This window comes from Onychostruthus taczanowskii, unplaced genomic scaffold, assembly GCF_017590055.1.
Source record: "Onychostruthus taczanowskii isolate IOZ18803 unplaced genomic scaffold, ASM1759005v1 scaffold16, whole genome shotgun sequence".
NCBI classification, from domain to species: Eukaryota; Metazoa; Chordata; class Aves; order Passeriformes; family Passeridae; genus Onychostruthus; species Onychostruthus taczanowskii.
The window spans coordinates 7873997-7887501 of NW_024498795.1; the positions used below are offsets into that span (position 1 = coordinate 7873997).

A 13505-nucleotide genomic window follows, 5' to 3' on the forward strand; every position below is an offset into this window, starting at 1 on the left:
TTAATCAAACACTTCTTCCATTATCTAATTTTTTTTTATTCTTGAATGGGTTGCAGTTAATTATATTTAATTGTTTCAACAGCGCACAGAAGGGTTTTTTTTTTGCTTCTAACTGGAGTACTGTTAAGCTGAAATGGTTTTCTGTGGTTATGGTGGATTTGGTGTTTTTTGGTGATGTGTTACTGAAACGATCTTTAATGACTTAGCTGTTTGATGAAATCACTTCTGAATTCTACCTTCATTATCATAAACTTGTTTCCACACTTTCTGCAAATATTCAGATTCAATAGTGAGATTGAAAATGCAGGTGTTAACAGTATGAAATCTTTCTAATCTTCTTGGAGAAAGGTGCTGACAATGGCTTAAAATGTACAAACTAAAATAGCAGAAATGCTCTCCATTCTAAAATTCACACATAAGGTCTGTGGTCATTAGCAAATGTGCAGCAAACCCGATAGCCTGTGCATAAACCATCACACAGAGCTTGTTCACTGCAACAAAACTTTCCATCTCTCTTTATAGATATCAATGCCAAAATATGCTCAGCTGCTTGGGAAAATGTCAGCAGATGAGTGCCTACAATTAACTAGTGCAGCAAGCAGCTGTACTACCCAAAAGAAGGCAAAGCTGTCTTTTAGGGGAAGCCTGATTCCTCTCTACTAATGGCATTTTGTGTGAGATTTATGAACGCAGGAATACTGGTCATCCAGTGATGTGAAACTATCATACTCTATATTGATTTTAGTTTTTTTTTGGTTTTTTTTATAGAGCATTGACTAAGAAATATAGCAATGGTGAATTAAATGGGTTGTTCTTGCTCTAAACAGTAAACATCTAACTGTTTAACAAAAAAAAAAATGAGGCTGACAAAGAATAAGGTTGGAGGGGACTGAGGGCTGTAGCTGTGAGATGACTGATTTTTCAATTATAGTCTATTCATAATTATGAGGAACAGTTTCCAATATTCAAACACAAGATAAAAGCTTGGGTTTTTTACAAAATAAATACATCACACTAAATAGTACTTGTTTGCATTTGGCAAGCTTGGCTCCTTTCAGAAAATGCAGACTATGCCATGTCCAAATGATTCTATCATTAGGAAAAATATCTTCAGTAAAAAGATCATCAAGTATTGGAACAGATTGCCCAGGGAACTGGTTGAATCACCATCCTGGAGGTATTTAAAAGACATGTAGGTATGGCATTAGAGACATGGTTTACTGGTAGACTTGGCCATGCTGGCTTAACAATAGGATTCAGTGATCTAAGAGGCTTTTTCCACCCTAAATGATTCTATCATTAAAATTCAAATGTGAATGAAAATCATTTTCACATACCCATGATGAGATCCATGACATCTTGGTAACAATGACTCCAGCTCAAAAAAGAGTTAAGTTGCACTACTCTGCCCATTCTCATGCCGGCAGATAATTCATCCAAAAAAAAATTGTGTGCCCTACTTACACAAACAAACTGGACAGTGCATAAATAATTCACAGGATGGCAGCCTCTTTTATTAACTGCATACTGACAGACTCTGACAGAAACATGAAATATGGCTGAAACCACCATATAGGACCAGGTTGTATATGTACTCAGTAAATAAAAAATGTACCTGACCTGTGAATGAGAAATTTGTTCTTTTTTAATAAATCAGACATGAGGAAGCTGTTGTACACTTGTGGACCAGCTGTTTCTTAGCAGTATGTTATACTGCTGGCAGGTCTGCAGTACAAGCAAGAATGAAGCACGGATATAGCTCTCACCAAGTGAACATTAACTAATTCACCAAAAATTTTTCTATATTTCTTATATACTACACCCTTAAAGGTCAAGAAATACCCAGGTTAAAAACGAATCTGTAATTCTAAGCTTTTATCCATTTGATACCATCTTTACTTAGGATGATAATATATATAAAATATATATATCCCCCTATTCCTTCTTCTCTGGGATGTCTCACATCTGTTCAGTGCTCTCTTTCCACTGCTATTCCCTAAAGTCTCTACCTGTAGCATTTTTTAGCTTCAGCACCAGAATACAGGATCACAACTGAATCAGGAAGGAAGGAATCAGGTAGGAAGATAAGGGCACAAAAGTAAGGAAACAATTAGAGAATACTGTGGGGAAGGAAGAAAAAGTGAAATTTCATTATATACTTCTGGAACTTGGCATTGGAAAATGGCATCCATCCTTCTTCACTCACTGTCCATATGATTCTAATCAAATAAAGATGTCAGCAAAGTCAAGGAATTGGGCCGAGAGTAAGGTAATTGTCAATGAAGGAGAAAGAGAAAGGAAAAAAAAGGAAAAAATATGAGGATGAGTGAGATATAGGGGAGAAATAGATAAAAATCCTGAAGAAATAGAGTCCAAACCCCAAAACATGAAAAAATATATACCCCTAAAAGGGGTAGGGGGAATAGGGATGGGACATGGAGACAGAGAGGATATTAACAGGGACAGTAATAGGGTGTGTGTAATTATGCAAATTACAGCTAGACCTGACTAGACTATGGGATGTCTTGTGCATGCACAGAGTGTGAACTGCCATGTCATGTTCACATGGCCACAACTTTTTACCTTCCACATTTCTTGATGATCATCTCTCTCCAGGCATTACTATACATGACTGTAGATAAACACACCATAGCAGTAGTAGTAGAATTTATTGGTAAGAAAAGTATATCATTAAAATGCTCATCTACTTAGAATACAACAGTATTAAGTAAGATTTTACGGATTAGGTTCTCTCGACAGGACTTGTGTCCCTTCAGGCATTGGTGCAGACTGAAAGCTCTAAGTGCTGCTCAGTCATTTGGAGGGTGGCATGGGCTCTCACCACCCCTTTGTACAGCTTAGCCGGGGGCTGTGCCACCAACCTCCATCATCTATGCTCTGCTCCTCCCCAGTTTTCTCCACTGCTTCCTCTTTCCTGGGGTGTCTCCATCTGTCTGGGAGCCCCCCAGGAACCCCTGGCCAGCCCTGACTTGGCCGACAGCGGGGGGACACTGTCTCATGCCCCAAGGGTACCAAGGCAGCTAGGCTAGTCACCTTTGCAGCTGAGGAGACACTGGAGACATCGGTGGAGGATAAAAGGGCCGACTGTTAGCAGGGGTTAATCCAAGGTTTTACTCGGAGCTCATAGCAGCTCCCAGCGGGCCTCCTGCTCAGAGCGCCTGGGAGAGGAGACAAGGTTACATTTAAAGGGAGGTGTGAACCAAAAAGTAGATACACTTGCCGACCAATAAAGAAGCTTCAGGGGTGAAAACCTAGGGAATGGACATTTGGGATAGCGCATGGGGTAGCACTTGGGGGGTTGACCCCTGGCCTCTGACTAATCACTCGACGACCTGGACCGAAAGTTCTAGATAGAAAGGATGGGATGCTGAGTAATTGACAGAGAGCCAGGGTGGGGATTTGGGGATGATCTCAACAAAGGAGGGGGAAAATACAGGCAGAGGGAGGGGGTACAATCAGGGGTAAACCATTTGGGAAAAATAAGGGGATACAAAGACAAAACCATTACAAAGTATAAAAACACACTACAGCAGTGGGGATACTTGAAAATACAAGCACGAGTAAGTGATGCGAAAACATGACTAACTCACACGCAAATTTCTGCCAGGAAATTTGCCAGGTTGCTATGGGAAACACACACTGCAAGAAGCATCTGCTCCCTGACTTCTCTTCTCTGTCCTAACACATTCACTTACACTTTCAGGAGGCTTTGCTGTCCTTGCTGACGCACAGGAATATACTAAGAGGGTCTATGATTCCCTTTCACAAATACTGGATTTGTATCTTCACCTTCTTTTGTGCACTCAGCCTGACAAGAAATCTGACCCATGGAAAATCTGTGTCCTTTTATGATGGTCAATTCTGCAAGACCAAGAAACAATCTCAGCACATGAAAACTGACCACAATATCACAATGTTTCTATTGTAATTTGGAACTCACACAGATATAAAGCTAACCATTTCAAACACACAGGAATCCAGACACTTAATACATATTTTACACCAGTCATCACTTAGAAAGTGTTAGATTGAAGCTTCAGTCTTCCCCGCATGCCATCTCCAATGTCTCATGCATGGTTACACGAAGTGGCACTTGTCATTCTTCCCTCTCATTACACAATTTTCTAAACAAAACAAGCACATCCTACAAAGGACTCTTTTCCCTTACAGACATCCCTGCAATCCAAACAGTCTGGAAACAGCTTGTTCGTTCCACGTAACCACAGCATCTACAGTCTAGTTCATCAGATAGGAAAACAGCAAAATTACTTCAAAGCCTAAATGTTAATCTGTGCTAGCTGGCTAAAGAATAATTTAAAAGGAAGAGTGTTTCGGTCAGATACATGATTCAAACACTTTTTCTGCAGAAGGGTATTTCCAGTAAATTGAAAAAATACTTGATTTTGGCAACTGACATGACAATACATATTAGCCCACAGACATGCTAGTGGAGATGCAACAGGTTTCATTCTTATGCTTCACCTTCAATAATACATATTTTCAATCCCAGGTCTTTTCATCCAGAATTTTTGTGACTTTTACCTTTTGTCTCTTATTTCGAAAACCTAGTGCAACATTCATATGTCATGAAAAATATGACATACTCTACTGGGTTTGTGTGACAACCTTTTGGTAGTAGGGGGGAAAACAGAGGTAACTTCTGTGAACAGCACTAGAAGCTTCCCCTGTGTCTGACAGAACCAATGCCAGAAGGATCCAAGACGGATCTGCTGCTGGCCAAGGCTGAGCTCACCACTGAGGGAGGTAGTGCCTCTGGGATAACAGTTAAGAAGCGAGGGTACAAACAGCAACAGAGAGATAGGAGGGAGAATACATGAAGGAAGCAGCTTGGAAGACACCAAGTAAGATGAAGAAGGAGGTGCTCAGCACTGGAGCAGAGATTTCCCCTGTGGCCCGTGGGGCAGCCTGTGGTGAGGCAGTAGGTTGCCTTGCAGCCCATGGAGGTTCATGGGGCAGCAAATATTCACCTGCAGCCCATGGAGAACCCCCAGCTGCAGCTGGGAGAATCCCAAATGAAGCTGTAGCCTGTGAGAAACCTGCACTGGAGCAGCCTTTTGGCCATTGCAGACCCATGGAGAGAGGAGCCCACACTGGAGCAGGTTTGCTGACAGGACTTGTGACCATGTAAGAGACCCACACTGAAGCTGTCTGTACTTAAATGACTGCATCCCATGGGAAGGGACCCACGCTGGAGCAGTTTGTGAAGAACTGCAGCTCATAGGGATCACTCATGTTGAAGATGTTTATCAAGGGCTGTCACCTGTGGAAGAGATCCCATACTGGAACAGGGAAAAATTTCGAGGAGTCCTCTCCCTGAGAAGGAAGGAGCAGCAGAGACAATGTGTGATGAAGTGGCCCCCAGCCCCCATCCCCCATTCCCCTGTGCAGCTGGTGGGGAGAAGGAGAAAGAGAGAAGAGAAACTGGGAATTAAGTTAAGCCTGGGAAGAAAGGAGATGTAGGGAAAAAGTGTTTTAAGATTCAGCTTTTATTTCTCATGGCTTTGATTTGACTGGTAATAAACTAAAATAATTTCCTCAAATGGAGACAGCTTTGCCCATAACAGTAATTGGTGAGTGACATCCCCCTGCCCTTATATCTCAATACATGTGCCTTTCAACATATGTTCTCTCGCCTGCTCAGCTGACCCTGACTTTGGTGGGCTCCAGGCATCCAGCCAGAGTGAACCCACCACACACAGTTAGATAGTAACAAAGATTTGGTTTTGTGGTTTTTTTTTTGTTTTTTTTTTTTTTTTATTCTCCACGATCCATAGTTACTGAGTCTGGATATCGAACATATGCTTCCTCTATTTTAGTATCTCAGTGGGAGCTACTAATGATACAATTTGAAACACACATTCAGCAGTAGCCTAAGATACAGAAAAGCAGAGAGAAAAAATGGGTAGCTGTACCTTCTGTAAGGTACTGGGTTCTTTTTTTCCATTATTAGTTTAATTCTGATTTCTCACAGCAGAACCTGACCCTAAAAGCTAGGCATATCCACATTGTCAGGTACAGACAGAGCAGGAAGAGAGAGTATTAACAAAATGAAGTGGTGTCATTCGCTGATCAGTGTGGTAAACCAGAAGCTATGTGTTTCTCAGGAGCAATAAGGTTATTGCAAGTGTTTGGGACACTGTCGAAGAAAGAAATAGCATGTTGTGAAATTGTAAAAGGGAAGCTCCTTCCAAAGTGGAGAGAGTTCTTTTACAGGATGCAGAAATACTTCAAAGATTCATGCAAGCATCAAATGGTTTGGGTTGGAAGGGAACTTAAACATCTTCTAGTTCCAACTCCCCTGCCATGGGCACGGACACCTTCCACTAGAACAGGTTGCTTAGAGCCCCATCCAACCTGCCCTTGAACACTTCCAGGAATGGGGCATCCACAGCTTCTCTGGGCAACCTGTTCCAGTGCCTCATCACTCTCGCAAGGAAGAATGTCTTCTCTATATTCAACCCAAATACCCCCTCTCAGTCTGAACCCATTACTCTTTGTCCTATTTAAGACAGTTAATTCTGCCTTCTGAATGTAAATTACCAATGTTACTACAAGCCTGGAAGTTTTGACTACCCAGGCAAAATAGGGACTTAATTTAATAGGGGGTGGAAAAAAAAATATTTCAAAAACCCAGCAAAACAAAGTGACCCAGCTGAGGCAAAATTCACTACATATGTCAGTGCATTACACAGAAAACCTCTCAGAAAATAGCCCAGGAAGGGGAAGGAGTTATCAACCAAACAAAAAAGGTCAATTTGTTGCTCCCAGGAGATGACTCCACTATTCCAGTGACTTCTTTAATCCGCTGGACTTTCCAACACAAGTACTTACCGAGTTTTTCCCCAAGCAGTCATGCTGCACTTCACACTAGCAGAAGCACTGTAAAGTTTTATTCACGTACAAGTGATTCCAGTGAAAGCTGTGCCATCAGAGTAGCATCTCATGAGACGCTTTTTGGAAAGAAAACCGGAGGTGGGAGACGAGCAGTGCAATAAAAGCCTTTATTCCTTCCTAGCGATCGCGCTACGCCTTTCAAAATCCAACCCCGCCGAGCACTCGCACAAGGGAGCGCAGGCGGGTTTGGATGGGCAGAGCTGTTCCGCTCTCGCCGGCAGGCAAGGGACACACCAGGGCCGCCACCGCCGCCCCTCCGCGGACACGCGCGGGCGCGCCCCCGAGCGCCGCCCCACGGCCGCGCCGGTCCCGGCTCCGGCGGGAGGGGGAGGAGGAGGAGGAAGAGGACGCGTCCAGCGGCGGATGCGCACGCTGGAGCGCGCGGGTCCCGCGCGGCGGCGGCCGCAACAAAGGGGCGCGCGGCCGCGTCCAGGCGGCGGGAGCCGCGCGAGAACCGTTGGAGCGGGGGAGAGAGAGAGGGGGGCACGGACGGCCGCGCCCGCGGGTGCCTGGAGCGGGCGTGCGCCTCCGCGGCCACGGGCACGGCGGCCGCGAGAGCCGGCGCGGGGAGGCACCGAGCGCGTCCCGGGCAGTCACAGCCCCAAAAACACCTCCGTGCGGCCCTTGCGGAGGTAGCGGCCGTGTAAAAAGCGTGTGGAGGAATAAATATGAATTGCCCAGTGGAATAAGTAACCAGAGCTTTCTTAAATCAGAGCTGGAAACGTTCTGGGCAAGTGCCTGACCTGCTCCATTCGCAAAGGAGTAACTTTGTTCTTTGCCAGTTACACACCTTGTATACTCCGCAGCCCTGTTTTCAGCCAATTACTTCTATAATTAGTTCTCGCTTAGTGTCGACAGAATTGCAGTAAAACTGCATGCTGTTTAACAGGACGGTGCAATTGCTGCTAGATTATTAGCAGTGACATTTTGCTGCTTGCTTAAAAAGAAAACATTTTCCCATCTTGCGAAGAACTCTAAAAAGATCCTATTTAAATAGTTGTTTGTCCTACCATCTTCAATGCTGGACTGGTACATTTTCCTGGGCCAGCAGAACCAAACAGCCCGTAAATATATACAATATAAATATATACAATATATATAATATAAATATATACAAATATATATTGCTTTCCGGGTTTGTTTCCTTTTGTATATTTCAAGTATTTACAGACTTACTATCTAGCTATCTTAAAATTTGAATATTTACCACTAAGAAAATAATTTTGGCATCTTTTTTCACTTTATTTTAATTTTTCTGTGTAGCCAGGGACACTTTAGCAGAGGTGCCAGACCTGCAGAGCCAGGTGTTCCCATACTGCGTGAAAAACACAGCACCAAGAGTTGCAAACCTGTCATACCTGTCATCTCCTCCTGTTTCATATATGGTTACGGATAAATTAGAATTTAGGGAAGAAATTCCCAGGAGATCTGTGCCAGGTGGCACAGGATTCGTTCCAAAACAAGTATTAAATTTCCCTCGTCCTCACTATGTTTCCTGCTTTGGCACAATTAGATGTCTGTTGGGATTGAATAATTTGAAATTATGTGTCTTGCATAATCCTTCTGTTTTCTGGTATCTTCATAGTTTGGAAATCTGGTACACTTGTCCCTTTCCCTGGTCCTGGATGCTCATCCATCCCTGTCCCTGGTTTGCTGTCCTTGGGGTGCTTGGTCTGCCTGCCAGACCCTCTGCTAGGCTGGTTTAGCTCTCTGGTTCAGCAGAAGACAGATCACCTTCTTGATGGCTTGGTTGCTGCATTAATTGTGGTGATTCCTGGGGAGGTTTTTCAGACCTTTAGATTTAGTGCAAAGTAGCAGGAAAGTGGAACCAGGGAAATGCAATAGCCATAGGAAAGTTGGAGTTGTCCTCTACAGTTGCCTGTAGTGTCAGTGAAAAAATAACTGGGTATTTTAACAGTGTATTTTATCTAACTTTTAATAATTGAAAATGCTGTCTTTTAACACTCAAAATAATTTTTGGACTAGATATTATCATGTATTGAAATGTTATTGTCTTCCCATCTTTCAGGCTGAAGGTGGCCCATTCTGAGACTAATTTAATAATCATTTGCTTAGAAAACTTCCTGCATTGTTCATGGTAAGGCTTGCATTTGATATTTCAAAGTTAGTTTGTCATGCTGACTTATTTAGAGTATTTCTTACACATTTTTACTGTTAACATTTCCTTTAGCTATAATAATGACTTATGAGTGGGGTCATACATTTATTGAGAATTGGAGTTTTAAAGAGAAGGTTTTCAATTTTGTGTAATTGAATCAATAAAGATTTGAATAATTGTAAATTGTGTAACCTAAAAAAGACCTTTATACATTCACAGTTTTAAAATCAGTTTCAGAGTAATGCTTTTAGCATATAACAGGGTTTTTGTGGTCATTTTATGCAAAAATAAAGTTGGGGGTGTTTTTTAATGATGGAAATTACTTCATCTCTTGGGATTTAGATTGCTTTATAAAAGTTACAAAATGTTCCTGTTAATTTACAGGAGTTTTTCATCAGTATGTCTGAAACCATTAAATATAATGACGACGATCACAAAACTGTGTTCCTGAAAACACTGAATGAACAACGTTTGGAAGGAGAATTTTGTGACATCGCTATTGTGGTTGAAGATGTTAAGTTCAGAGCCCATAGGTGCGTGCTTGCTGCCTGCAGTACCTACTTCAAAAAGCTTTTCAAAAAACTTGAAGTTGATAGTTCATCAGTAATAGAAATAGATTTTCTTCGTTCTGATATTTTTGAGGAAGTTCTCAATTACATGTATACCGCAAAGATTTCTGTTAAAAAAGAGGATGTAAACTTGATGATGTCTTCAGGCCAGATCCTCGGTATTCGGTTTCTTGATAAACTCTGCTCTCAAAAACGTGATGTATCTAGTCCTGAAGAAAACACGCAGTCCAAGAGCAAGTACTGTCTAAAAATGAACCGTTCTATGGGGGAACCCAATGATACCCAAGATGATGAGGTGGAAGAGATTGGAGATCATGACGACAGTCCGTCAGATGTGACAGTGGAAGGCACTCCCCCAAGTCAGGAAGATGGTAAATCACCAACCACTACCCTGAGAGTGCAAGAGGCAATTCTGAAGGAGCTGGGAAGTGAAGAAGTTAGAAAAGTAAATTGCTATGGCCAAGAAGTAGAGCCTATGGAAACAACGGAATCTAAAGACTTAGGATCTCAGACTCCTCAGGCACTCACATTTAATGATGGCATAAGTGAAGTCAAAGATGAACAGACACCAGGATGGACCACAGCAGCCGGGGATATGAAGTTTGAGTACTTGCTTTATGGTCACAGGGAACACATTGTATGTCAGGCTTGTGGCAAGACCTTTTCTGATGAAGCACGTTTGAGAAAACATGAAAAACTACACACTGCAGACAGACCATTTGTTTGTGAAATGTGTACAAAGGGCTTCACCACGCAAGCTCATTTGAAAGAACACTTGAAAATACACACAGGTTACAAGCCTTACAGTTGTGAGGTGTGTGGGAAGTCTTTTATTCGCGCACCAGATCTAAAAAAGCATGAAAGAGTTCACAGTAATGAGAGGCCATTTGCATGCCATATGTGTGACAAAGCTTTCAAGCACAAGTCCCACCTCAAAGACCACGAAAGAAGGCACCGAGGAGAGAAACCTTTTGTCTGCAGTTCCTGCACTAAAGCATTTGCTAAGGCATCTGACCTAAAAAGACATGAGAACAATATGCACAGTGAAAGAAAGCAAGTTACAGCAGCCAATTCCATCCAGAGTGAAACAGAACAGTTGCAGGCAGCAGCCATGGCTGCTGAAGCAGAGCAGCATTTAGAATCTATAGCCTGTAGTTAAAAAATAAAGCAGGAACTTTATCAGAAATAATATAAGAAATGAAACGGAGCAAAATCTGTTGCTGATATACATTTAGACTGAGAATCTTTTCAAGAAAGCATATTTTTAGAGGATTTGAATGTTACATAGGAATACATAGCATCGCTTGGTTAGGATTTTAAAACATTTCAGAGATGGGTATTCTTAGAATGTGAAACAGTTTCGCTGTCACTAGCAGTGTAATGCACTAATAACTGCTTTAATTTGAGAATGTGATCAAGTTCTCTATAGCAGGGATCATCACTGGCTGATACTTTGCTTCATCCTGTATGGAATACTGAATACAATGTAAACATTGCAATCAGTGAGAATCAGTGAGTTATGTTTGAAAACACTGAGATCTCAAAAATCACAAACATGGAAAGAAAGGATTTGGTTTTCATAATTCTTAGGTGTTGTACCTACAAGTTTTTTGAGAAGCATACATTGAGTTCCTAAGCTTTTTAATTCCTCCTTTTTTCACCTAATGTATGTTGGTACAACAGAGTGTAAAGGAGGATGGTAATCAAAATGAAATTGCTTCTTATTCCATTCCCTCAGATATCCTCCTATTTTTATAAAGGTGGCAAGTTTTAGTAAAATACTTGCATTCTTGAAAAAACTGCATTATTCACAGGGATTCTGGCTGGCAAAGCAGAAGTGTCATGGCATTCACCAGTCCCTTCTGTGGGCAAAAATGTCTGCCTCATTTGTTTTTATGTTCACTTTTATACAGTGCCCCAGAGGTGGGACTGGGCTGCAAAGGAAAAAGGGTGGAGCGTGGAGGAGACACGCTCCTTACTCAAACCCAGTAAAAATCAGTAAAAGCTAATACAGCCTGAGATGTTTTTTTATTATGCAACTTTCAGGTCATCTAACCTAGCACAGTGAAGGCAGAGGAGTATCTGCACAAGCAGGTGACCAGGTGTCACTGCCAGATTCCTGAAGCTGCAGCCCAGGGTGTCACATACCTGCCCTCAGCTCAACTGGGGTTTGTGTTGTGGCTGATCATACAGCTCATAGGTCCTGTTCAAATTTAAAAGGTTCCACCTTTTGACACACCACCCCTCATCAAGAGGGAGACTTCAGTGAATGAGTTCTTTAAGAATTGATCCTGGGTGAGCGTTCACTATTTCTCAGTTACTTAGTCTATTTCTTTTAAAACCAGCTGGGGTACATACTGATAATAGTTAACTCACAGAGTCAAGAAAATAAGTGGTCTTTGGATTGCAGTCTGCTACTTGTGGTCATCAAGAGAAGACACAATAACAGTGGCAATGTAATCCAAAGGTATATTGACTCTTTATTTTAAATTTGTAAATACTACAACTGTTGTGAAAACTTCATTTGAAGTTGGAATGGGCAAAAAACACACTCGGGCACATGGTTGGTAACATTGGTCGCTTGCGATAACTATAGCATATCAAAGTGTTAGACCAGTTTCTGATAAGTTACTGTGTGGTAGATCACATCTTGCTTTTCTAAATAGAAATTGAAAATAGTGTTTTTGGAACTGTTATATGGAACTTCAATTATTGAGGGTTTTTTATTTGGTTGAGGTTTTTTTTGTTTTTTTTTTTTTTTTTTACAGCTTCATTTTATTCATTAATTCATCAGGTTAAGCAGTTATCTTTAAATGCCAGTAATTGTTCAAATGCTGGTCTGTAAATAAAACATGACCTTAATATTTTAGAAAATGTAAACTTTGGACCTTTACCAATATATTTTTTTAAAATGTTGCTTCATTTTACATTCAGTAATATTAGTTTGTAAACAAACTATACATTTTGTACCTGTGCAACATCAGAGGATGTGTATTCATTACATTTTATTGGTTCTCTTGAGGAACATGATAAATGACCATTGTTAAAATGTTTTTCTGTATATGATCATAGATATAAAGATAGTAGGTCCAAAATAGGATCTACTTTTTTTTTTTTCTAAATATATTTGTCTTGCTATGTTTTCTTATCTGAAATTGTGTGCACTTCTTCCTAGGTAAGTTGGGGTTGAAAAGAGTGTACAAAATAGTTCTCTTGTGATAAGAGTTCAAAAGTGTAAAATGTGAAGAAAGTAAATTTTCTCAAGGTCTGCTATGAAGAATGCAAGAAGCCATGAGCTTAAATTACAGCAATAAACAATTACATTAGGGGAAAAAAATCCCATCTTTTAACAGATTTTAATAATGAATCACTAAAAGAGAATGCCTGGGGAGGTACTGCAATCTCCACTAGTGGTAACATTAAAGAATGGGTTAGAGAAACATCTATTAGGAATGGTTTAAATATGGTTAGTTCTGCCTTGAAAGCTGAGGGATAAGCTCCATAACCTGTCATGAAGATCCTCATTGGGATTTTTTTGGAAAGTAATAAATTCAAATGGAGCTCACTGGGACAGCAGACACTGGAGTGGGAAGACCGAACTCAAGTGTCACAGTTAAAGAAAACTGCTGCTGACTTTTGAGCACAAGTAATCAGGTTGTGAGTTTGAAATTGTTATAGAAAAGCAGGCTCACAGTGGAAAGTGTGAGAACATTGAGTGTTACATCAGAGTAGATTCTGCTTTTGTTACAGCTTATAGCTGTAAAAGTTACAGGTTTGAAAGGATGGAGATATCCTTAGCTGTATATATATTCTTGTTAATCTGTTCTAAACTAATCTGTATATTCTGAAGGAATGTTAGCCTATCTATTGTGGAGGTGTGT

At 41.1% G+C, this 13505-nt stretch overlaps 1 protein-coding gene across 1 annotated transcript; it reads left to right on the plus strand.

The window, feature by feature from the left end:
- The first annotated feature begins 8449 nt into the window (after positions 1-8449).
- Positions 8450-12997, plus strand: ZBTB14 (zinc finger and BTB domain containing 14). Its single transcript, XM_041399418.1, has 2 exons — positions 8450-9034; positions 9440-12997. The coding sequence occupies exons 1-2, from the start codon at positions 9032-9034 to the stop codon at positions 10781-10783; spliced, it is 1347 nt and encodes a 448-aa protein (XP_041255352.1). The 5' UTR covers positions 8450-9031; the 3' UTR covers positions 10784-12997.
- The last annotated feature ends 508 nt before the right edge of the window (positions 12998-13505 follow it).